Source organism: Crocuta crocuta, unplaced genomic scaffold (assembly GCF_008692635.1).
Source record: "Crocuta crocuta isolate KB4526 unplaced genomic scaffold, BGI_CrCroc_1.0 scaffold445, whole genome shotgun sequence".
NCBI classification, from domain to species: Eukaryota; Metazoa; Chordata; class Mammalia; order Carnivora; family Hyaenidae; genus Crocuta; species Crocuta crocuta.
The window spans coordinates 759,754-784,268 of NW_027530847.1; the positions used below are offsets into that span (position 1 = coordinate 759,754).

Consider the following 24,515-nt stretch of genomic DNA (forward strand, 5'->3'; position numbering starts at 1 on the left):
CAGCCCGCCGCTCCAGGGCCTGCGCCTGCTCGCGGAGCTCGGCCACCAGCTGCTGTTCCTCGTCCCGCCCCGCCTGCTCCTCCTTGAGCTGGGCCTGCAGCAGCCGTGTGGCTGCCTGTGCTTCCATGGCCTGGCGGGTGGCGTGGCCCAGCTGCAGTTCCAGGTCATTGAGGTCACCCTCCATCTTCTTCTTGAGCCGCAGTGCCTCATTGCGGGCCCGCGTCTCTGCATCCAGGGAGGCCTGCAGCGACTCCACTGCCCGCTGGTGGTTGCGCCTGTGAGGAGGAGGGGGGTCGCGGTCTAGAAGGGGGTGGGCACAGGCACTAGACCTGCTCTTACAAACACCAAAAAATGCCGTAGCCATGAACCCATTGTGGGAATAAGTGAGTTGTCCCTCTCTGGCTTCAAGCCCCTTGGGACTGCCTGTCATCCCTCAGAGCAAGTTCATGGACAAGAGTGAGGCTCCAGAGCAGACAGACATGGCTGAACCCAGACTCTCACCTGTACAACCCTGAGCACGTCCTTTAGCCTCTGAAGTTGGCCTCTAGACTGGGGACAATAGTCCTGACCTTGAGAGAGGCCCAAGGGAGGGGTAAACAAGGTGCCTGTGCATACAGAGGTGCCCAGGCTACACTGCCTGCCTGCCTTTCTCCTTCCCTCAGGTTGCTGGGACAGAAGGGGTGCTAGCCTCGAGAGGAGGAGGGGATCCCGGGGTAGTAGTGGACAGGGGTGGCTCTGGCCACCCTACCTCAAGTTAGTGCACTCCTCATCCTTCTCGGCCACTTTCCGGTCCACCTCAGCCTTGACCTGGGAGAGCTCCAGCTGGATCCTCAGAGTCTTGGTCTCCTCCAGCTCCAGGGCTCCCTGGACATGGGCATGGGGGCTGTGAGCATGCATTACCCGGGAGGGGAGGCCAGGGAAGCAGCAGGTCAGTGCCCACCCTGCCCCTGTGGCCAGTCTCTGACCTCAGCCTCCTCCAGTGCAGCCTGGAGCTCACTCTTCTCCCCTTCCAGAGCCTTCTTGGTTTTCTCCAGCTCCTGGATGCTCTTCCCACTGAGACTGACCTGGTCTGTGAGGTCACTGATCTCCTCTGCAGAATGAACAGGCCATCTCATTCACCCCTGATCCCGGGTGGCCCCAGCGGGTCACCCTCAGTGACCCCACAGCAGATCATACCCTGCAGATTCTTGTTCTCCCGCTTGAGCGTCTCCAGGGCCTCGAGCGCCTCCTCATGGCTGTGCCGCAGCCTGAAGAGCTCAGTGCCCAGGCCGCGGGCCTCCCTCTGGGCAGCCTCCAGCTCGCGCTGCGTCTCCTCCTCCTGCCGCCGCCGTTCCTCCAGCGCCCGCTCCAAGTGCCGCTGCTTCTTGTCCAGTGCGGCAGCCGCCGAGGTGGCCCGCTCCAGCTCCAGTGTCACGTCCTCTGACTCCGTCTGCAGTCGCAGCTTGGCCTTCTCCAGTGATGAGCACTTGGCGTGAGCAGCCTCCACTCCCTCCTCTGCCTCCTGCAGCCGCAGTGCCAGCTTCTTTCTAGGCCAAGGGAGTGGACAGTATGGACCGCATAGTCGAGGGAAGCCAGCAGAGAGGTCCCCAAATTCCCCCTCACCCTGACAGCACAGAGGCTCAGGCATCGCCCCGACGTGGTGGCGGCCAGGCTGCTAAGGCACTCACTTGGCCTCCTCCAGCTCCTCCGTTCTCTGGATGGCGTCTGCCTCATACTTGCTCCGCCACTGGGCCACCTCGGCATTGGCTTTGGACAGCAGCCGCTGTAGCTCGGCCTGGGCCTCCACCTCCTCCTCGTGCTGCTCCCGCAAGAGGTCACAATCGTGCCTCAAAGCCTGCACGGCATGGGCCAGCGCACTCTTGGCCTGCAGGGACCTCAGGGACCTCAGTATTGGGCTGGGCCGGGCCAGTGGCCCCCGTGCCCACCCTGCCCGTTCGGGTGGCTGGCCCACCTTGCTCTCCTCTTCCAGCTGCCTCCGCAGCTCCTCCAGGCTCTGGGTGGCCGAGGCCTTCCCCCGGCTCAGCTGGCTAATCAGAGACTCCTTCTCCTCGAGCAGGCGGCTCAGCTCCCCTGTGGGCCGAGGGGTGAGCCGGCAGGTCAGGCGGGCAAGGGGCAGCACGGAGACCCCAGGGTGGCCCAGCCAAGCCCCCAGCCTCACCGCTTTCAGTCTGTAGCCGCCCACGCTGAGTGCTCGCATCTGCTAGCTGCCTCTGCAGCTCTTCCACTTTGATCTTGGCCTCACTCAGCTGATCCTCATAGGTTCTGCACAGCTTCTCGGCACTGGCCTGGGATCCAGGGTCAGGAGTCAGAACAAGTTTGTGAATCACAAGGCAGTGTCTGGAGCTGCCAGTCAGAGGCCAGGACCCCGGGACTGGGAACTAGAAGGCTAGACATGGGCCCAGGAATCAAAGGGAAAGCAGAGCCCCAAGTTCAGGATCAGAGATTCTACTGCTGGACCGTGGCTTTAAAAAGATGGGTGTCAGAAGGGAGAGGGCCAGGATGAGGTTAGGATGAGGTTAGGATACTAGAGTCTGAAGTCAGTTGCAGATAGTGCTCTGAGGTCAGCTGTCAGGATTAGGTGGTTCAAAGGTCAGGGGTCAAGGTTGGGTGCTGGGACTCGGGGTAGGACCATTTAGGACAGAGAGATTAGATTAGGTCAAGGACTGAGATATTAGAATTAGATGCTGGGTCAAAAATGACCTGGGGTCAGGGCCCAGAGTTAGGAGTCAGTGTGGGGTTGGGGCTGGATGACAGGTGAATAGGTCAGGGGTCAGGATCAGTTCTGAGTCAGGGGGGTAGGGTCAGCGCTGGAGTCAGGATCAGTTTAGAGTCTAGATGGGTACGGGATCAGAGCTCAGTCAGAACGCTGGACTCAGGAAGGAGGCAGACACCTTGCCACGGGCCAGAGTCTCAACGTTGGCGCCCAGATCATCCACCTCCATGCGGAGCTCGCTCTTTTCCTTTTCCAGCTTCTGCCGCACCCGCTGCAGACTGTCCACCTGCTCACCCAGCTCGGCCGCGCTCTCGGCCTGCTTGCGCCGCAGGGCAGCCACCGTGGCCTCGTGCCGCAGCGCCGCCTCCTCCAGCTCCCGGGCGGCCTCAGCCCGCTGCTTCTCCACGCGGGCCCGGGCCGCCCGCTCCGCCTCCAGCTCCTCTTCCAGCTCCTCCGCCCGAGCCTGGAGACAGGCAGATGGCAGCAGTCACCTCTGTGTGCTTCTAGCCCTGGCCCTTCCGGTCCCCCCACCCACCCCGTGCCCCACACACCTGCAGTTCCTTGATCTTCTTCTGCAGCTGTGTCCCGAGGAGTTGCTCATCCTCCATCCGCAGGGTCAGCTGACTCAACTCAGAGTCCTTCCTGGAGGTGGAGGGGGCAATGAGCCAGCGCAAAGCCTCACTTCCGCCAACCTGCCTGGAGTCCCCCCATCCTCCAGTCTCCCTCCTCCCTGCCTGAGGCACCAAACCCTCAGCGACCTCAGCCCTGTGTTCCCTCTCAAACCACCGCCCACCAGAGCCTGGCCGGGACTGCTGGGCAAGGAAGGCAGGACACGACCGCCTGCCCCCAGTGACCCCCATCTCAACCCTACACGTTCAATGCCTGCAGTGAAGCAGAACCGCCTGGAGAGTCCAGAGGGAGACCAGGGTAGAGGCTCAGGCGGCCGCCGCCGGCCAGGGGGTCCGGTCTGCTGCCACCCAGCCCACGCCTACTTCTTGAGCTTCTCCTCCAGCTCCTGCTTGTCTTGGGCAGCATCCGTCACCGACTCCTGCGTCAGCTTCAGATCCCCCTCGAGTTTGCGCTTTGCCCGCTCCGTGTCCATGCGCAGCTTCTTCTCTTGCTCCAGGGAGCACTCCAGCTGTGGGGCAGGAGGGGTAGGCGTGCTCAGCCCCCAGGCCCCGTGAGCCACCAGCCCCGCTGTCCCTGCCCCACCACACGAGCCCCTGCTGCGGCCGGGACTCACATCTTCCACTTGCTGCTCCAGCCGGAGCTTGGCCTTGGCCAGTGCGCTCACGCGGTCCTCCTCGGCCTGCAGGTCACCCAGGGCCTGCTGGTGGGCCTCCTGCAGTGCCTTCTTTTCCTTGGTCAGCCGGGCCACTGACTCGTCCAGTGCCGCCATCTCCTCTGTCAGGTTCTTCACCTGTGCCAGGGCCAGGGCCACCGTGAGGATGCCCCTTGCACACTCTGGTGCAGGCAGCCACCATGCCAGGTCACAGCAATAGCCCCTTCCAACTAGGGGGCCTTGGGCAACTCGTTTCACTCCGAGCCTCAATTAGCAGTAGATGCCAGCTACTTTCTGTATAACAGGTGTTCCAGACAGTCCTGGTTTCCCCTGTGAGCACCTGAGCGAGCCCCTCTTTCCCTCCTGTATAATGGGCCCGAATTCCCAGCCCGTGAACCATGTGGGGCTATGCTAGGGGGTCAGTGGCAGAAGGCATCCGGAGGTACCCAGGGGGATGCAGAGCTGGGAAAGGGGCTTCCTGCCCTCGACGGTCTGACCGGCCCGGATGGATGACAAAATGCTGGCATTTGCTGAGCACCTGCTGTGCGCTATGCCCTGTGCTGAGTGCGAGCAAAAGCTGGTCACACATTGAATCCTCAACCACCCTAATGAGGGAAGTGCTGCTTGACAGAGGAGGAAATGGAAGCCCAGAGAGAGGAGGTAACCTGCCCTGGGCCCCCCAGCAGGGGCGTCCCAGAGCCTGGAAGGAGAGCAGCAGCTGCCTGGCCCCACGGCTGGCCTCCTGGCTTGGGGCCTTTCCCCGGCCGGCCCGGCCCACACCTTGTTCTCTGTGGCTTGCTTCTCTTTCTCAGCCTTGGCCAGCGTCAGCTCCAGGTCGTCAATGTCCTTCTTGAGCTCCGTGCACTCGTCCTCCAGCTTGCGCCGGCGGGCAGCCAGGTCAGCATTCACCTCTTCCTCGTCTTCCAGCCGCTCACTCAGCTCCTTCACCTTTGCCTCAAGCTGCACCTTGGACTTGATCAGCAAGTGGCAGCGCTCCTCAGCATCCGCCAAGTTTTCCTGTTCCTGGAGAGGGACATGGGGAATGGGATGGAGCCGGGGCCAGGTAAACCCGCAAGGGACACCAAGGCCAGGCCCCGGAGGAAAGAGTTCATTTGTCCATGCAACAGTTTGACACCCATGCTCAGCTGGGCTCTGGGGACCAAGAAATGCCCATGACATGCTCTTGGCCCCAAAGTGGCTCAGGTGTGCTGGGCTGAGGGCTTGGGGAGAGGAATAGGCAGCGATAGAAGTGACAGCTTCAAGAGGGGGACGTCAGACAGCCTGGGGCAACCCAGAGTGAGGCCTTTGCAAACAAGGGCTCTTGCAGAGAAGCTCTGGGCTGCAGCCTTCCAAGGGGATGGGCAGCGGTGCCATGCTTGGCTTGGGTATTCTCTCCCACCTCACCGTCTCCCCACCCTCTGCTTGCCCACTAGCAGGTAAGTTCCGTGACCACAGGCCTGACTTCCCACCAACGTATCCCCAGAGTGACTTGTGTGGGGCCTGGCACACAAGTGATACTCATAGTGTTTGCTGAAGGAAGGAACGGCTGGGTGGACTAGGGGAGATTCCAGACCCTTGGTTCCTGCTCTCTGGCCATTACTATTACTTGCCACCTGGGTTTCCATGGCCCTTAACCAGAGACGGGAGCATGGGTCTGTCTCGGGGACAGCAAGGAAGGGAGAGCCTGGGAGATGGGGCACCACTGCAGCTGTAGCAAGAGGCCAAGGTAGCACAGGGTGGCAGCATCAGGACATGGGGACAGACTGACTCTGATAAGGACGTGAGCCCACAGGCCTCTCATCTTGTGGCACGTCTGGGATGAGGAAAAAGATCCAGACCCTGAGCACTCAGAGCATACCAGGTCCGCCCTGGCCGGGGGTCTGGTTGTGGTGGTTCCTCAAAGCAGCCTGGGGTTTTCTGGGGTGCCAGGGGCACAGGTCACCAGGGGAAACCCCTCTCTCTCCCTTCCCCTCCCCTACTCACTGCCTGCAGTTGCAGGGCCAGGTCGTTCTTCTCCTGGGTGACACTGACGTGTGTCTCTTCCAGCTCCTGGCGCTTGGCCTCCGCGGTAGCCAGTGCCCCTCGCAGCCCCCGCAGCTCTGCCCGAAGGGCCGCCAGCTCTTCCTCGGCCTGCGCTGAGCGCAGTAATGGCTTCATCTTGAAAAAGAGCTTCATCCATGACCAATTCTTGACGGCATTGAAGGCGCGGATATTCCACTGGATGGTGAACAGCGCGTCCCTGGGGAGGGGAAGCCACAGGTGGCGAGGAGGCTCGGCGCTGCCACTTCACAGTAACAGCCCCGACACTCCTGGGCACCTGCCCTGGGCTGGGCTCCGCATGCACTAGATGCTTCAGCATGTGATCTCAAGTGGATCTAACACCACTGCTTTATCAGTGAGGTGGAGGAAGAGAGAGGGGCCAAGATCAAACGGATCTGTCTCCAGGGCAAGGGCTCAGAAGCCCTAAATGTCCTGGTGGCCCCTGCACGTGTCCTGAAGAAACCAGCAACGGACCCCCATACACTCAGGACTCTGGGGTCACATGCCTGGGCTCACACCTCAGCCTCCCCACCACTAGCCAGCTGTGACTGTTCTCGGATGCAGAGCGCCCCTCTGCTGATGGAGTGTGATCACAGTGCCTACCTCCTGGGGACTGTTTGGCACTTGAACCAAAATAATGCAAATAAAGCCTCTTGCCTGGAGCCTGGAAACACTGGTTGTCATTATTACCACTGTGAGTGGCCTGGAGAGAAAGGTGATCTTATCCCAATTTTGAGGTGAGGAAATGGAAACTGGCAGTTGAGGGGCACAAGACAGGACCCTGCTCCTTCACAGACACCTAACCGGCCACAGGAAATAATCTGACCCACATGAGAGATAATATGACAGAGTACAGACAGCCTGGGGTCCTGGCAGCCAGGGTACAGTGGTCACGCCCCTACCCCTGTCCCCTGCTCCCTCCCAACACACACCTGCCTCCAAGCAGGCGTTGGTACTCAAGGCGCATGAGGCGGCCTCGGCTCCGTGCCTGTAGCAGGGTCAGAACCTTGGCCAGACGCTGGTCACGAAGCTCTTCCAGGATGCCTAGAAGCCCAGCCTTGAAGAACACCTGGGGGTGGGGGATGCACCAGGTTTAACCCCCAACCACCTGCGTGTCTTCTGTCCAGTGTGAGTGCCCACTCCTGGGTCAGCCCTAAGTCCTGTGTGCCCTGACCTTGGTGTGGCCAAACTGGTACTGGGTGTGGTCAATGTCCAGGCAGCCCAGGAGCTTCTCTGTGGCCTTCCTGCTGTCCACGAAGGTGTCGTCTGGGATAGCACTGGGGTTCAGGATGCGGTACCTGGGAGAGCAGGGGAGAGGTGCTGAGGAGGGGGTGGGGCGAGGGAGCAAGGGAATATTCAAGGGCCTCCTGAAGGCCAGAGCAGAAGCTCCAGTGGGGGAGCATGGCGACACTGGGAACTGAGCACATTCTGCTTCCAAACCTTGGGTTGCATTTAAATGCATTCACTAGTTAAGTTCTTTAAGAGACTGTAGTATTGGGCGCCTGGGTGGCTCAGTCAGTTGAGCATGACTCTTGATTTCAGCTCAGGTCATGATCTCATGGTTCCTAGGTTTAAGCCCCATGTCAGGGCCTCCACTGATAGTGCAGAGCCCGCTTGGGATCCTCTCCCTCTCTCTCTCTCTGCCCCTCTCCTGCCTGCACGCTGTCTCTCTCAATAAACAAACAAACAAACCTTAAAAAACAGAGATTGTAGTATTTACAACAGGGGTCCAACATTTTTATAGTTTTTTTAACTTACAATTTTTTTATAATTCATGTTATTTTTTAAAAGGCAAAAAATATAAAGAAGGTGATATAGTGCAGTGTATCAAAGCCAAAAGAACATTTGAGAATTCTAAACAAGAGCAAGGCTACCCAGCATGTCCACTTCTGTGGGTCCAGGTGGCTGTGGTCACAGCGTGAAGGTCAGAGAAACACAAAAGACGCCTCACCAGGGGGCTGATAAACAAAGTACAGTTCACTAGACTCTGGGGTATTTTACAGCCAGAACAAAAGGAATGATGCCGTCATTATACATTTGTCCAAGCCCACAGGATGTACACCGCCACAAGCAAACCCTAACGTAAACTACGGACTTTGGGTGATTCTCCTGTCCCCAGTCACTGTAACAAATGTCCCACTCTGGTCAGGGATTCTGATCACGGGGCAGGCTGTTGGTGGGGGCAAAGGTATATGGGAAATCTCTTTGTACCTTCCCCTCCATTTTGCTGTGAACCTAAAACTGCTCTTTAAAAAAAAAATCTTGGGGCACCTGGGTGGCTCAGTCGGTTAAGCCTCCGACGTCGGCTCAGGTCATGATCTCACGGCTCGTGGGTTCAAGCCCCGCGTCAGGCTTTCTGCTGACAGCTAGCTCAGAGCCTGGAGCCTGTTTCAGATTCTGTGTCTCCCTCTCTCTCTGACCCTCCCCTGTTCACACTGTCTCTCTCTCTCAGAAATAATTAAAAATATTTTTAAAAATTAAAAAAAAATCTGAATTAAAAGAAAAAAGATGATGGTGCAGACATAAGTCTGACAAGGAGAATCTCTCTTATGTGAAAACACAAACTCACAAAACAAGCGTGGGTGGAGGAAGGAGGGAGGGAGAGTGAGCGAGAGAGAGCAAGGGAGTGAGCATGCACACGCGTGGAAGCATTCACACTGTATTTGTGTCAACATGCAGGAATAAGTCAGCGTGCAGGAGTAAGTCAGTGTGCAGGACTACAGGTACTTCGGAGGCGGAGGGGGGGCCTATGGACACATGTAGCTGATAAAGTGAAACATGAAGAGGGAAGGAGCTAACAGCACTGACTGGCGTTACACAAAGTCTAGTCTACAGAGTCCCTCACTCAACTCCCAAATCCATATCCAGCTCCTGCCTGCCCCCCTTCGACTTCTCTTCTTGAATCTGTGCTGAAGACATTTCAAACCTGACTTGGTCAAAGGGGAATCAACCCACTATCCCTCCCCACTCCAAAATATGAAAAAACCCTCAGCATATCTACCACCGACTCCCAGTTGCTCAGGCCCCAAACCTGGGATCACCCTTGTCTTTTACTTATTCCCTATTCAACCCATCAGCACAGTCTACTGGCTGCACCTCAAATACTTACCCAAAGCCTGCTGGCTACTTCCCTAGCCCACCCGTGTCAGCCACCACCATCTCCCACCGGGGTGCCCGCCCAGTCCCCTTGTTCAGTGTTTAGAATCTCAGTCCTTGGAACCTTGATCCCTGTGGCTCTAAGTGTGTGCTCCTCTGAACCCCCCGCTTCTCTCAGGCTGCTGACTGCCCCTTGGGGAGGTCAAGGGGTAAGGTGGCTGTGCAGGAGCAGGAAGGGGAGGGTGGGGAGCCAAGGCTGGGCAGGCAGACACCCACCGCTGCCGGAAGTCAGCATAGAGCAGCCTGTTGGGGAATCCTTGGCGACAGATGCGGATCCCCTCCAGAACCCCATTGCAGCGCAGCTGGTGTAACACTAAGAAGGCATCCATGACCCCTGGTCGTGGTGGGGGTTAAAGGGAAAGGTTAGAAGTCAATGGATACACCTTCATGCCCCAGAGAAAGACCAGGAGCCCACATAAGGGTTTTCTTTGAGACAACGTGGGCCCTGAGGAGAGGGGAGGCCCAGCTTGTAAGTCTGCCTTCTCTCCTCCCTCCAATGTCCTCACCCCACCAACCCCACCCTGGGGTGACTACCTGGGGTCTTGTTCTCGTTGGGGACAATGCAACGGACAAAGTGGGGCTGTGTGGCCCGCAGATTGGTCATCAGCTTGTTGAGGTTCTCCTGGGGGTGGGGAGAGGGAGAAGGCACAAGAGGGGCAAGAAGCAGAATTGGAAACCATAGCGGATCAGCCCACTGAGGACTGGCAAGTCAGGCATCTAAGTATGCCTCTGCACATCCATCCTTCCACTCTTCCTTAGACCCTCTTCCCTCTTCTACTTGACTGGGGCCCTGTCACTGTCACCAAAGTCTTCACTCCCCCATCCAATCCCCATACTTCCCACAGGCCCCATGGCTCCCACATCGCCCCCAAACCCTGCCCAGGCAGCGTGCGGACGGGAAGCAGCACAGACTTGCTGTGATGTTCACTAGAGAGAGGAGTTAAACATCACTGCAAGTCTTAACGGCCGCCCGCCCAGGGTGCAGGGGACAGAGCAGGGACCAGGGACGGGGCTGGAGGCTGGCAGGTGAGGGCCTGCACGGGGCCCCGACTGGGCCTCACCTTGTGCAGCTGGGACACGGTCTGGAAAGATGCTGCCTTCTTACGCTTCTCTTTCACCCCAGACTTGGGGGGCTCGGCTAGGAGAGACATGGGACCAGTCACTCCAGGGGACGTCACTCTGTGAGTGCCCTACAGAATGGTGACCTTGTCCCACTGTACTCACTGGAGCAGGACCCTGCATAGTTCTCATAGAGGGTGGCCAAGAGCTTGTTCTGCGACTTTTGGAAGATAGGGACCACCGTCTCATTCAGCGGATCCTTGTTTTTCTCCAGCCAGCCCACGATGCTGTAAGGCACCTGGCAGAGACCGGACAGGGGCTGAGCAAGGTGAGGGAACCCGGAAGAGAGAGGAGGGAGTCAAGGGTTGAGATTCCAACAGGCACCTACCACGCCTGCATAGTGGACCACCTCAAAGTGGGCCTGGTATTTGCGCTTCTTGTCAGGCCGTGGCTGCTGGAAATTGGGTGACTTCCCCGCATGATTATCATAGAGCTTGGCCCGGAAGCTGGCATCTGAGGCCTTGGGGAACATGCACTCCTCCTCCAGGATGGACAAGATGCCCAGTGGCTGGGGACAGGGAACAAGGTTGAAGGGCCATCATCAAGCCAGCCTATCCCAGCTGGGCCAGATCCCATATCCCGAACTCCCTATCTCTGGAAGCCTCGCAGACCCCCCCAACCTCAGCCATCTGCTGGGAGGGACAGAAACCAGATAGGTGCCCAGGACAAGAGAAGTTTGTTGCTTGGTTTCGAGGCCCTTTCGCATGATTCACAGCTCTGGGTGGTCCTCTTTGCTCACAGGTGCACAAACTCAAATTAGCATCTCTGTACCCACCTATCTCCTGAGGTCTGTGGTATCTCTCTCTTCCTTTCTCTCTCTCACACACACATATACAACACGCACAGTACAAGGGGGGAAAAAAAGGCAGATGAGTTCGAATTTTGGCTTCCTTGCTTACTAGCAGGGAGGCCCTCGGACCTCAATTTCTTAACCTACTAAAGTGGCGAAATGAATACTTTTCAGTGCCGATCTCACAGCAAAAACTGTTGACCACCCAAATATACAAAAGCAGCAGAACACAGAAATGCATAAAAATCACCTGCTGCATGAACTATTGTGGCTTCTTCAACAATGTTCAATGTTCAAAATACATTTTCAGAGAAAAAGATGGGAAGTAGAGTCTATGTCTATAAGAGAAAATATACATCCAGGATAAAGGGTTTGGAGGAAACTTAACCAAAGTGCTAAGACACAGGCTGTTGTAGGACTAGGGGGCAAACATTTTCCTCCCCTTTACTCCTATTTCAAATTTTCTTTGATTTTTCTTTCTTGCAGTCTTCGTACAGTGGAGAAATAGATGTAATTAATCAAATAAAGAGGCAGATATACCCTCCCCTGCCTGTCCCCAGGCAGGTCCAGTGAGATCGTGGCTGCAGTAGGGCCTCGTGAACTGCAAAATCATGCATGCCTGAGGAAGGGGTGTTGTCCACAGGGGTGGGTGCACACTCACACGTACTCACCAACACACATTCATACAACCTCCAACAAACCTATTCACGCCCATGCACATGCTGCCATTCACACCCATGAACAGAGACACACATAGTCACAGCCACGCTCACATACACAAGCTCACATCGATGCACCACTGCACACATACTTCAGTGCTTGCACAGGCTCTCTCACAAGCCGGCACGCACTCATTCCTGCTCGCTCGCCACACCCACAACCTCCTCCCCTTGCAATGGCCTTGCCCCAGGCTCCACCTTCTCAATGAGGTCAATACAAGGCTGCAGGTCCAGACCAAAGTCGATNGGTGCTTGCACATGCTCTCTCACAAGCCTCACAAGCCGGCACGCACTCATTCCTGCTCGCTCGCCACACCCACAACCTCCTCCCCTTGCAATGGCCTTGCCCCAGGCTCCACCTTCTCAATGAGGTCAATACAAGGCTGCAGGTCCAGACCAAAGTCGATGAAGACCCAGTCGATGCCTTCCCGTTTATACTCTTCCTGCTCTAGCACGAACATGTGCTGGTTGAAGAACTGCTGGAGCTTCTCATTGGTAAAGTTGATGCACAGCTGCTCGAAGCTGTTAAACTGCAGAGGGAGGTCCTGGGCTTAGAGGATACGGATGGGGAGTCCCACAGAGGAACAGGGATGTGCATGACTTCACCCCCACCTCCAGGCAGAGGCCCCATCCAACCATGGTCCTCCGTTCTGGACAGAACAGAGCCCAGGGGTGTGGGCCCTTTCTCACCTCAAAGATCTCAAAACCAGCTATATCCAGGACCCCGATGAAGAACTGGCGGGGCAGCTTGGTGTCCAGAGTGTGGTTGATCCGTGACACCAGCCATCGGAACAGCCGGTCATAGGTGGCCTTGGCCAGAGCTCCCACAGCAAACACCACCTGGAGGTGTGGAGAGGCTGGGCTGTGACCTGGCAAGAAGGGGACCCTGCTCCACTGTCTCCAGGTGGGCCCCGGCCTGTGAACGGCTCACCTGCTCCACACTCTGGCCCTTGGTCACATACTCGTTCCCCACACGCACCCGGGGATGCAGAAGGCCTTTGAGGAGGTCCCCACTGCTGACCCCCATCAGGTAGGCAGCCTTGTCAGCACCTGCCAGGGCACACAGCAGGGCAGGGGGTGAAGGAGGAGGGCAAGAATATGGACACCTGGGGGTGCTACTGGCCTCTGCCTGGGGTTAAGAGAGGGAGGTGGGGAGAGGTTGAGTTCAGGGCAGGCAAACTGTACGACTCAGAAGAGTGAGGGTCAGGGACTGAGAAGTCAGGGGTTATAATCAAAGCCAAGTAAGACTCAGGTCAAAGGCTATGGACAAGGATTATGGTTAATGGTCATGGACCATGAACAGGACACTGGAATCAGACTCAAGATGATGACCAGCTGAGGCCAGGGTCAGGCCCCTCACTTTCAGTGCCGTCAGCCTCAGCCTGTTCCTCCCGCTGCTTCTGCTTGAACTTCATGTTGCCGAAGTGCAGGAGAGCTCCCACGATCTTATAGCAGGCACACTTCTCATCCACGCTGAAGCCCAGAATGTCCATGGCATGCTGCAGCAGGAGACAGAAGGATCAGAGAAGTCTGGGCTTCTCTAAGGGCCAGCCGAGCTAAGGGCACTGCAATTGCTCCCTGATCTCCACACACCCCTCCAGCCTCATACACTCCCACACTGCAGGCGTCCCCACCTGCCCCTCTCCCACCAGAGATGTACATCAGTGGCCATGAGCTCCTCGCCGTCATCCATGTTGTCCACAGTGATGACGCCCTGGCTGCAGAAGTGGTAGTCATAGGGGTTCATCGACAGAAGCAGCATATCTGCGAGACATGCGGAGAAGCATGGTGGATGTGGCTGCATTCCCCCAGCCATTCTCCTTCCCTCCCATCCCAGCATGGAAGGTTCTGGGGGCCACCCCAGCAGGGGACTCTAGGGCCTTCCCAGGACTGCTCTGGAGCTGGGTTTCTCACCCCTCCCCCATGCCCGTGGCTTTTCTCTCTTTATGGCTGAGGAACAAGCCCAGTCACTATGCAGGGTGCTAGGGCACAGGGAAAGTTACACTCTGCTCTGGAGGGACTTGCAAGAGTGGGCAGCAGGGCCTAGACAGCCACTGCTTATTCCTTGATGCTGGATGGGGCTTCTCCAGTCTCAGGACAGAATGGGGGACAGCCCTGCCAGGGCCATAACACTAGGGGCCTGGTTTCCAGTACAAGGAGAGAGCTCAGCAATAACCAGGAGTCCCAGCTAATGAGTGGACGGGCAGTTCCACCCAGCCCCATGGGCTGTGACTCCCACTCGGTCCACCCCTGGCCCTCACCCTGCAGCTCTGGCTTCTTCCCCGAGAGGATCTGGTAGTAGACATGGTAGCCACGTTCACCAGGCAGCTGGAAGATCACCCGCGACTTCTCCAAGAGATCTGGGGGAAAGAGGGGCACTAGGCTACTTTCCCCCTGTACCTCCCCAGAGTGGGTCACCCCATAGAGCTGGAGGGGCAGGGGGAAGGTGTCCATGAGGGTCAGGGGTGTGTAGAGAGGCGCGGTGCCCACACACATGCCAGCGCGTACCAAGAAGTGTCTCTCCATCAGTGCAAGGGTCACAGGGTCGGGGATGTGTGTGTGTGTGTGTGTCTGTAGGTCTGTGTGTCTGTGAGCAGGGGTCTTCATATGGCCTTCATATGCTTACAGTCCTTCATGCACAGACCACACTGCTTCCCTCCAGAGCAGAGCTGCTGTGCCAGTGTGTGTGTGAAGCTCCATGTGTTTGCAAAGGAGTCAGTCAGGGAGTGAATCACAACATTCCCTGGTCATCACACACCTGTGCTTATCCATCGGAATCTGGCCACACATCCCAAGGTGGAGAGCAGTCAGTGTAGGAGCCTCTCTGTGCATGCAGCTTGGGCCCTGGTGTCTGCACTGGGGCTGGGAAAACCACCCCCAAGAAGTGGGAGGGCAGGCTTCCAGGGAGGATGGGGTGGTGGGGGACAAGGGGGCACAGGCCTGCCCTATTGGAGGCCAGAGAAAGAACTGAGGTGGGGTAAGGACCCAATCACTAGGAGCCTGGCTTAAGCCTCTGACTCCTGATTTCGGCTCAGGTCATGATCTCATGGCTCATGAGTTTGAGCCCCACATTGGGCTCTGTGCTGGCAGCAGAGCCTGTTTGGGATTCTCTCTGTCTCTCTGCTCCTCCCCTGCTCGCATTCCCTCTCTCTCTCTCTCTCTCTCCCTCCATCTCTCAAGATAAATAAATAGTTTAAAAAATAAAAAATAAAGATAATGTAATGGGATCTACAAAAGGTTTTTAAATAGAAACATAATGTGATCAAATTAGTATCTGAAAAAATATCACTCTAGCTGGAAGATCAAGCAGAGGAATGGAGGCTGAGAGACCACAGTGGAATGTTCCAGGTAAGAGTAAGGTGGTAGAGGCTGGTGGTGGCTGGGGGATGGAGAGAAGTGCCTGGAACAGGCGGTAACCCCAAGGACTTGAGAACAGTGCTCAGTCAGAACAGAAAGACCCAGGCCTCTGTTCCCCACTCCCACCCCTCCCTTCCCCTCCCTCCCCTGGACTCACAGCTGTCAATATCTGCAGATGCCAGCTTCCCAGAGGGGCCAAAGTGAATGCGGATGAACTTGCCCTGTGGGCAGAGGAGCAGCCTCAGCCAGGGCCCCTCCACCTCCCTGCTGCCCACCCCCACCCACTTCTCCCACCGTGGCCACTCACAAAGCGGGATGAGTTGTCATTCCGCAGGGTCTTGGCATTGCCAAAAGCCTCCATGGCAGGATTGGCCTCGATGATTTGATCCTCGAGGGTGCCCTAGTGACAGCAGGGTGAGGGGTCTGTCAGCCCTGGTGCTACCAACCGGGAGATCAGGGCACCCGATAGTCCTGCCTATCAGCCCATCTGGACCACCTCTGGTGGGGAAGGGGAAAGTGCCTCCCAGGGCCTCATTATTATTGTCTGCCCCTACTCGCACTGGCCCCACACTTACCCCAGTTTTTGTGGCCAGAAATTGCTGGAGAGAGAAGGAAGATACCATTAGAAACTATGAGGTCTCACCAGGCTAGGGGAGGGCGGTGGTAGTGGTTAGCAGGACTGTTAGACACGCAAACATGTAGCCCCCAACCCCACTCCCCACGCCCAACCCTGCCAGCACTGTTAGGAGGAGAAATGCTAGAAAGTGGGAGCAAGCCTGGCCCTAGTCAGGCATCTGAGGCAAGGGGCTGTGTCTCGGGGTCTCCTACTGGCAGCCCTTCCCTCCCCCAGCTCTGTCTCTGGCCTCTCCCATGTACCTTCCCCGTCTGTATCTTCATTATCCCATGGCTCCTGCCCCAAAACCCTGGAGCTTCCTGACTAAAGTCTACTCCTTCAGAGCCCAACTCAAATGTCCCCTCCTCAGGAAGGCATCCCTGATGCTCTGAGGCTAGAAGAGCCCTTCTTACCCCTCACCTCCTGCTGTGAGAGCTTTCTTCACACTTCTCCATTGTACTGTGATAAGCTGTACCTTGACCGTACAGCCGATAGACAAAATGGCCCTGCCAGGTACATATTATTAGCCCTAATTTGCAAATGAGGAAACTAAGACTCAGAGCAGGGACGTGATCTCCAGGCCACATGGTAAGTGAGGGGCAGAACAGGAACTGAGCCCAGGCATCCTGCCTCCCATGACACCAGAGCCACATGTCTCATCTGGAGGGACTTGCTGAATTGAAGGGGTTTCCCTCCCTTCCTCTTCTAGCCTCATCCTTTGTCTCTCCTCTGTGTCTTTTTCCTTCCCTTCCCCACCCTGGCTCCCTGCAGCCTGGGAAGAAAGGGAGAGAAAGAAAAGAATGGATTCTAGAGTGACAGATGCCAGGCCACCAGGGGACTTTGGTGATTCACTCACCTCCAGGGAGCCCAAGACTTAAAAATCCCTCCAGAGACACTGCTGGAGGGATGGAGGGAGGAGGAAAATGGCAAGAGCCCTCCCTCCGAGCTCCACCCCACACACTCAAGTCCAGGCCTCTCTCTAGGCAGATGCATCTGCAGTCAAATCTGGGACCAAGGGGAGTGGTTCTAAGGCTTTTAAGTTCCAGCATCAATGGACCCTGTGAGTTAGCCTTTTTTTCCACCTGTCTTGCCTGACACCCCACATACACTCCACCATACAGGGCTCCTTCCTGCTCCGCCCTTCCCAGCTGTGCCCCTGCTAGCTCTGGCCTCTCCCTGCTCTTCATTCCTGTTACTGGACCAAGCCCCAACTTTCTGTAGCATCCTCAGAGACATTGTGGGGGGGGGGGTGTTCAAAAATTGGATGGGGAAGAGAGGGAGCAAAGAGCACCAAAAAGTAAACAGCAAAAACAAAACCACCACAACAAAAAAACAAAACTGAAAAGGAAAAAACAAAACCAAAAAAACCCAAAAAACAAACAAACAAAAAAAACAAAAACCACACAAGAAAATCAAATGGGGGGTAAAAGGAAAAAGAAAAACAACTTTAAATGGAAAAAAGGAGAAGAAAAAAAAGAAAAATGCCCCAGAATAAAGCAAGGCTTAACAGGACCAAGAGTGGGGGCTGTGTGGAAGGTAGCCTTGGGCTTCTGGAAAGAAAAGACAGCCCATATGGGGATAGAGAGACATACACAGAGCTCTGAAGAGCTGGCCTTGGGGGCTAGGAATGAATGTTATACCTGGAGAACAAAAACAAACAAAACATTGGTCCCCCATTGTTTCAGAAATTTCAAAAATCTGTACAGAAATCACAGGGTAAGAAATTGCCCCCAACCTTGGCTGTTGGGAATGCCAAGTACTCTTGGCTCTGGTTAAACTCCCTATAAGCTTGCTTTTTGATTGGCAGCAGGTCTTTGGTGCACAAAAACCAAGAAAAAAAATCACTTTGTAGTAAAAGCCTATTTGGTATATACTTTTTCAAATTAGGAAGGTCATGATGGAAGAGGAAATTATATAAAACATTTAGAAATAGCTGTGGTCCCACCCCTGTATGTTACAGATGGGAACAATGAGGCAGGCCCAGAACTGGGTCACACACAGTGTGGAAGAGGTAGTCACAGCCTTTCTCTTGGTCAAGCCTGGCTCAGGCCAGAGTCTGCCACCAGGGTGGGAGGCTCAGGCAGGGCTAGAGGCTCTGGGGAATCAACATTTTAAAAAGGAATTTAAAAAAAAAAGAAGAAGAAGAAAAGAAAGAAAAGAAAAACAGTGAGAAGCAGTGGAGAGTAGAGCCCACACGGGCGAGTCTTACGGCCTTCTTGCCCGGCCCATCTCCCAGGGCAGCGACGATGGCAAAGTACTGAATGACCCGCTTGGTGTTAACCGTCTTACCGGCCCCCGACTCTCCGCTTAGACAATACAAACATGAGTCACCAAAGCCCATATGGTCACCCTAATTCCTCCCATCTCCCAACACCCCACCCCTCAAGCAGTGGCACTCTGTCTCCTCACCCCTAGCTCCCAACTCAGGACCCCCAACCCAACACTCTCCAGGATAGATCAACCCTCAGAGGTGCTGGGCTGTGTACAAAGCAAGCCAGCGTAGAACATCCCTGTGAGATGAGAACACACATGAAGAGGTCACTGTCTACTGAGCACTAATCTCATGCCAGATACTGGGCCAAGTGCTTTACCTGTATTGGCCCATTAAGCCTTAGAAACACTGTAAAGCAAGCACCACTATCCCCCTATTTTATGAGTAAGGAAATGGGACTCAGGGAAGTTACATAAATGTCCCTGATGTGTGCCAGGCACATATGTTAATTTGTCAACTCCTTATAGCTCTGTGTGATAAGAAAATAGGATTGTTCTGACTTTACCAATGAGACTCAGGGGCCCAAGGGTACCAGCAGGAAGTGGATATGTGAGAACTTGAACCCAGGTCCTTCTGGTTTTAAAGGCCTTGCTTTTAACCACCAGGCTGTGTGCTCACGTGTGCGCACACACACACACACACACACACACACACACAGTATGTCCATATTAGCTTGGCTGGACATGAACTTGGACATGAACTCCACCACTTTCCCGTGGAAGCAAACCAAACATCAAAATAAAATTCAGAAATAAGGAGACTGTAAGGAAGAAAGGGAAAGTAATCTCCTCCCTCCTCTTCAGCCAAAATCACAATTCCCCAAAGATCAAGGTGGGGAAAGATTCCAGGCCCTGGGGAAAGGGAGTAGCAGGGCTAGTGATCACTCTGCTGTTTGGGTATCCCTTCCCTGTTCACCACCCCATAATGCATCTGCCCAGAATGGAGAGAGAGAGAGAAAACGCTCTAATTTAGCTTCAGCGGGATACCAGCTCCAGGTGGTAAAAGCCTTGTCCAAAGTACTTAGCACTCAACCCTGAGAAATTATTTTAGTTCCACTCCCCTCCTGCCAAGTAGCCAGCATTTCCCACCACACCCCCAGAGCCCCACACTCACGTGATCAGCATGGACTGGTTCTCTCGGTCTGGAGGAAAGGGGAAGAGATAGAGAAGTTAGCCAAGGCAAGGAACCAGTCAGGGGTAGAACACTTTGGGTATCCATGGCACTGGGGCAGCCCCTCCACCACCCAGGGCCAGAAACGGGAAGGACCAGGTGGGATCATCCAGACAGTGGTGGGCTCCCACTTGGAGAGACAGAATGCTAAGCTAGAGTGTCCAGCAGCATCAAAAGGAAAGCAGTGCAAGTGGAGGGAATGGGGTCCTTTACAGAGGCCTCCCTGGAGCAGGGGTGGCGGTCTTGAGTGAGGGAAAGGAGTCAAGGCGGCTCTTACTGCGCAGCATGTCATTGTAGGCATTATCTGCTACTGCATATATGTGGGGTGGGGCCTCCGAGCGGCGCTTTCCCTTGTAAGCAGCCACCACGGAGGCCGTGTAGATCGGGAGCCATTTGTAGGGGTTGATGGTGACACAGAAGAGGCCCGAGTATGTCTGAGGAGAGAGTGTAAGATGGGTTATTGAAGGTCAAGTTCCCATCCTCAATCCCCAGCCGTCACGAAACCATGGCCCTTGCACTGGTCCTCAAGGAATCACTTAAAGTGCCCCGCCATATCCTCTGTGGCTGTCCTAGCCCGCCCCAGCCCTTACTCGTACCCGCAGCCAGTAGCCCCACCTCCACTTTGCCGAGGCCAAGCGTCTAGCTGCAGCTCCACCCCTACACTCTCCCGTAGCGGAACCTCCTCTAGCCCCGCCCCAGCCCGGGGCCCCACCTCCACAGCGCCGGACCTCACCGTGTACTACCTCTAGCTCTGCCCTTTCCACCAAGGCCCAGTCCCCACCGCGCAGTGGCGCTTCCCCTAGCCCCGCCCCTACCTCTTTGGCCCCACCCTCGCCGAGCCCAGCCCGTTAGTGGCTCACATAGATCATCCAGCGAGCATAACGCTGGCGCAGGTTGTGCAACACCGCTGCCTCGTTGAGGTGCGTCATCATGGCCATGTCCTCCAGCAAGTCGAAGCGGGGCGGGTTCATGGGCTGCAGCTCTGCTTCGCGCACGATCAGCATCTGTCCGGGAGACCGTATCATAGGAGACCTTAACATGGTGTGGCAGGCGGCAGCAACTGACTGACCCTTGACCTCAGCCTCTTATCCCTGTGCCCTCCCAGACCCCCTTTCATCCAGTGCACTAGCGTGCTGCACCCCAGGGGGCAGAGGACCTAATCCCGAAGGAGGGGAGCCTAACCTTCTGGTCTTTGGTCTCCACGTTGACTCTGCCCCCAGTCGCCTCTGACTTGATCTCGGCCTCCACGTAGGCATCCTGTTCATCAGGTACCCAGACCCTCTTCCTCCCTGATTGTGGGAGAGGAGTGGGGATTTGAGACGGGCTGAGGCACATCCAGCTAGCGTTCCCAAGCCTTGTGCATACAGCTGTGCCCCTCCCACGAGCCCCTCTGTTAGGATGCAGGGGTACACAAAGAAGATCCTTTCAGACCCAGGATCCTGGAAGGGCAGAGCTGGGAAGGTCCATAGGGACCTGGTCAGAAGATTCTCTGACTAAGGTAATAGGCCCTCACCATCCTGGATTACATACTTAGGTTCAGATTCCTGCTTTTGCCATATCTACCCTCCAACCTCAGGAAAATCCCTCATTCCCTCTGGGCCTGTTCCCTCAAAGGCAAAATGTTATAGGCATCTCCTGAGGTCCCATATGGAGCAGGCGTCTAAATCAGGCACATAATTCTCAGGGGATCTCTGCCTCCCCCATTTCCCTGAAGACTCAAACCCACTTCTCCTAATTCCGTGTCTTGTGTTCCTTCCTGCCTGATCAGCTGGTCCCACAAGTTCAGGGAGCCCATATCTCATGGTGGTTAAAGGCATGGACTCAGCTTACAGACCACCAGGTTCTGTTTCCTGTCCTGCCAATACTACCCAAGTGCCTTAGTCAGGTCCAACTACATAACTCTCAGGCCCCAGTATTAAAATTCAGGCCCCCTGTTAAAATATCATTCAGCACTGGGGCGCCTGCATGGTTTAGTCGGTTAAGCATCCAACTTTGGCTCAGGTCAAGATCTCACCGTTCATGGGTTTGAGCTCTGCATCAGGCTCTGTGCTGACACCTCAGAGCCTGGAGCCTGCTTCGGCTTCTGTGTCTCCCTCTCTCTCTCTCTCTCTCTGCCCCTCCCCTACTCACACTCTGTCGGTCTGTCTGTCTGTCTCTCTCAAAGACATTAAAAAATTTGTTTAATCATTAAACATTTCAAGATGGTGAGAGCAGAGTGTTAAATCAAACACGAGGCCCTTCTGAGGGTGATGCCCTGTGCAACTGAAGAGGTTGCATGCCCATGAAACTGGCCTTGGCCCTCGTCCCCATCTCCCTAGGTTATTGAGATGATGCATGGAAAGTCATTTTTTCTGGGCCTGGCACAAAATACGCACTTGATACACATTGCCTATTGTTATTATTGTACTATGAGCAAACTAGGTCATAAATAGTAGTCTTTATTCCTGTCTTTGGCTTTGACTCTATGGAAAACACTAAAAATAACTCCAGCACAGGTTTTATGGACACCAGCCTGCATACATACCAATCACTCCCATCTCAGAGGCCTCAGGCTTTAGCCACAGACTGCTGCTCCAGAAGACAGGGAATATTGTCCCATTTTACAGAGGAGCAAACCGAGGCTTGTTCACAAACATGCAGCGATGTACACAGTCTCTGGGAACATACCCTTAAGGACCTCAGACTCTGACGGAAAGGGCCAAGGCTAAAGCTGTCAGGCCAGAGTGCCCCTTCAGCCCTGAGCTCAGTTCCACCCCTGCACCGTCCTGGGAGTCCATAAGGGCAACACTGTGGCCGTGCCCTTCTGCCTTCACTTACCATCCCACGGGACAGTGTGCACCTTCATCAGGTCCTGGTAGCCCTGGCGGAGGTAGCGGGCAGACTCTCCAAGTTCACTCACATCCATCATGGCGGTGGCACTGAGAGGTGGAGGACGAGGTACTAAAAATCTTGGTGGTTCAAGGCAGTCCAAGGCATCAGGCACTGGAAGATGGCAGTGACGGAGGAACTAAGGGACCCAGGGGCCCCAAACAGGGGCATGATTCAAAACCCACAGACCTAATATTCAGTGATTCCCCAGGGGTCCCCATCTCAGCCTCCCTGATGAGCCCCCAACACACACACACACACACACACACACACACTCAGACACCAGAACATCCTTTCCCACAAGTACAGAGAGACTTGTGCCCACCTATGGACACCCTCACCCTTTGGTTCCAACCTCAGCCCTGATCACCCACCTCAGCACCACGGTGAGGACTGGGAGCTGGGCTACCCCTTTTATTGCCACCGTCAAGGTCAGCGGAGGAGAGCTATGTCAGCAATCTCCACGTGTCACAGCCCCCCCAGCCTGGCCACAGGACACAAAAGGCAAATTCCCTTTTATCTCCACCAGCACGGCCCCTGGGCTATTTTTACCTCCCATTGTCATGGGATCACAAAGGCGGAGAGAGACACTCTTACTAAGAGACAGGGAGGCTGGGATTCAGAGACTGACAGGGCAGGGACAAAGCTAAGAGAGATCTGGGAAGATTGAGGAGCCCAGAGAGAGAAAAACTGAGTCACAAGAAGTCTGATCTACCCAGAAAAAGACTCACACCCTCAGAAACAAAGAGCAAGGAGACTGAGAGAGAGGAAATAACAGAATGCCTTCTGGGACTATTGGGCACAACCCTCTTTATACATCCAGGGAAACTGAGGCCCAGAGAAAAGAAAGCACTGGCAAATCTCACAGATAAGTAGTGGCAGAGATCAGATCAAAAAGAGAAGCAGAGAGAGTGAGACATCCCTCTCCAGAACCTGCATGCTGTCTCTTTCCTCCTACCTCTATCCCCATCTCCTTGGGGTCTCTTGGGGATATTGTACATGAAGAAAACTACACCTGTGACCATAGGCATAAAGGAATGATTTGGCTGAAAAGAAAGGAAATGAGGAAATTTAGAACAATTAGAAGATATTCAAGATTCACAGGAAACCAACTTCCCACTCTTTGCCCCCTCATGCACTCCACTCTCAACTGGGTATGCTGGCACTCAGCCTGCCTGATATGGGCTTCGGAATACATCAGGCACTAAGGCTGTCCTGTCCATCACCCCATTCAGGTCCTGGTGATACCACAGAATTTTAGAGTCAGAGAATCAAAGGATCCTAGAATCTGAGACAGTGGACATGTAGAACTACACAGGTCCAAAGCCAGGATTCCAGCCAGATGTCAGGCTGAGCCCACATAGAGAAATCCTTTGTACCATCTGGCTACCAATTCCAAAAACACAGATACACCTGTATTCTATAAAATATATAGAAATAAACTCAAAGACCCATTTTCAACCATATATAGTTCAAAAACAGGTAAGCTGATATAAGTAGAAGAGTGGTCCCTTGAGGGAGGGTAATGAATGGATGAGGCACAAGAGAAGCCTCTGAAATGCAAGAAACACTATATACTGAGCTGAACAGCAGTTACACAGGTGTGTTTACTCTGTAAAACTAATTGAGCTATACATTCAAGATGTACCTACCCCACTGCATGTACGTTACACAAAAACTTTGTTAAAAATGCATGGCTAGGGCATCTGGGTGGCTCAGTTAGTTAAGCTTCCGACTTTGGCTCAGGTCATGATCTTGCAGTTCGTGAGTTTGAGCCCTGCGTTGGGCTCTGTGCTGACAGCTTGGAGCCTAGAGCCTACTTCAGATTCAGGGTTTCCCTCTCTCTCTGCCCTTTCCCTGCTCCCACTCTGTCTCTCTCTCTCTCAAAAATAAATCCCTGCGTTGAAAATTTTTTTTAATTAAAAAAAAAATGCATGGCCAGGGTGCCTGGGTAGTTTAGTCCGTTAAGCATCCGACTTCAGCTCAGGTCATGATCTTGCAGTTCGTGAGTTTGAGCCCTGCGTTGGGCTCTGTGCTGACAGCTTGGAGCCTAGAGCCTACTTCAGATTCAGGGTTTCCCTCTCTCTCTGCCCTTTCCCTGCTCCCACTCTGTCTCTCTCTCTCTCTCAAAAATAAATAAATATTAAAAATGAATTTTTTAATGCATGGCCAAATTTGGCAATATCTATTAAAATTACAAATGCCCAGACCTTTTTAGGAATTAATCCTATAGATACTTCTCCAAGTTATGAAATGATACAGCTCTCTTTTCAGTGATATTTAGATTGTTCCCAGTCTTTTTGCCATTATAATCAGGGACACAGTGAATACTGTCATACAGTCTGAGTTTCTGCAAAATAAAACACACCCTATTCAAGAAACAAATTACCAGCAACCCCCCCCCCACCCTTTCAGT

The 24,515-nt window shown here is 54.7% G+C and overlaps 1 protein-coding gene across 1 annotated transcript in view; it reads right to left on the reverse strand.

The window, feature by feature from the left end:
- MYH7B (myosin heavy chain 7B) overlaps nucleotides 1-24,515 on the reverse strand; it is a 43,376-nt gene that overhangs the window by 1,840 nt on the left and 17,021 nt on the right. Inside the window, exons 4-38 of the mRNA XM_077769283.1 lie at nucleotides 22,049-22,238; nucleotides 20,414-20,520; nucleotides 20,092-20,235; nucleotides 19,509-19,665; nucleotides 19,175-19,202; nucleotides 17,999-18,095; nucleotides 15,752-15,775; nucleotides 15,484-15,576; nucleotides 15,334-15,397; nucleotides 14,081-14,179; nucleotides 13,480-13,583; nucleotides 13,180-13,318; nucleotides 12,751-12,869; nucleotides 12,510-12,659; nucleotides 12,179-12,349; nucleotides 10,639-10,818; nucleotides 10,416-10,548; nucleotides 10,253-10,329; nucleotides 9,726-9,813; nucleotides 9,408-9,525; nucleotides 7,210-7,333; nucleotides 6,968-7,104; nucleotides 5,979-6,234; nucleotides 4,776-5,018; nucleotides 3,957-4,133; nucleotides 3,706-3,851; nucleotides 3,265-3,355; nucleotides 2,892-3,176; nucleotides 2,159-2,285; nucleotides 1,952-2,070; nucleotides 1,668-1,864; nucleotides 1,177-1,526; nucleotides 966-1,090; nucleotides 749-864; nucleotides 1-275 (exon numbers count right to left, since the gene is read on the reverse strand). The exon at nucleotides 1-275 is cut by the window's left edge and continues 143 nt beyond it. Coding sequence (XP_077625409.1) covers nucleotides 1-275; nucleotides 749-864; nucleotides 966-1,090; nucleotides 1,177-1,526; nucleotides 1,668-1,864; nucleotides 1,952-2,070; nucleotides 2,159-2,285; nucleotides 2,892-3,176; nucleotides 3,265-3,355; nucleotides 3,706-3,851; nucleotides 3,957-4,133; nucleotides 4,776-5,018; nucleotides 5,979-6,234; nucleotides 6,968-7,104; nucleotides 7,210-7,333; nucleotides 9,408-9,525; nucleotides 9,726-9,813; nucleotides 10,253-10,329; nucleotides 10,416-10,548; nucleotides 10,639-10,818; nucleotides 12,179-12,349; nucleotides 12,510-12,659; nucleotides 12,751-12,869; nucleotides 13,180-13,318; nucleotides 13,480-13,583; nucleotides 14,081-14,179; nucleotides 15,334-15,397; nucleotides 15,484-15,576; nucleotides 15,752-15,775; nucleotides 17,999-18,095; nucleotides 19,175-19,202; nucleotides 19,509-19,665; nucleotides 20,092-20,235; nucleotides 20,414-20,520; nucleotides 22,049-22,238 — 5,050 coding nt within the window. The remainder of the gene's footprint in view (nucleotides 276-748; nucleotides 865-965; nucleotides 1,091-1,176; nucleotides 1,527-1,667; nucleotides 1,865-1,951; nucleotides 2,071-2,158; nucleotides 2,286-2,891; nucleotides 3,177-3,264; nucleotides 3,356-3,705; nucleotides 3,852-3,956; nucleotides 4,134-4,775; nucleotides 5,019-5,978; nucleotides 6,235-6,967; nucleotides 7,105-7,209; nucleotides 7,334-9,407; nucleotides 9,526-9,725; nucleotides 9,814-10,252; nucleotides 10,330-10,415; nucleotides 10,549-10,638; nucleotides 10,819-12,178; nucleotides 12,350-12,509; nucleotides 12,660-12,750; nucleotides 12,870-13,179; nucleotides 13,319-13,479; nucleotides 13,584-14,080; nucleotides 14,180-15,333; nucleotides 15,398-15,483; nucleotides 15,577-15,751; nucleotides 15,776-17,998; nucleotides 18,096-19,174; nucleotides 19,203-19,508; nucleotides 19,666-20,091; nucleotides 20,236-20,413; nucleotides 20,521-22,048; nucleotides 22,239-24,515) is intronic.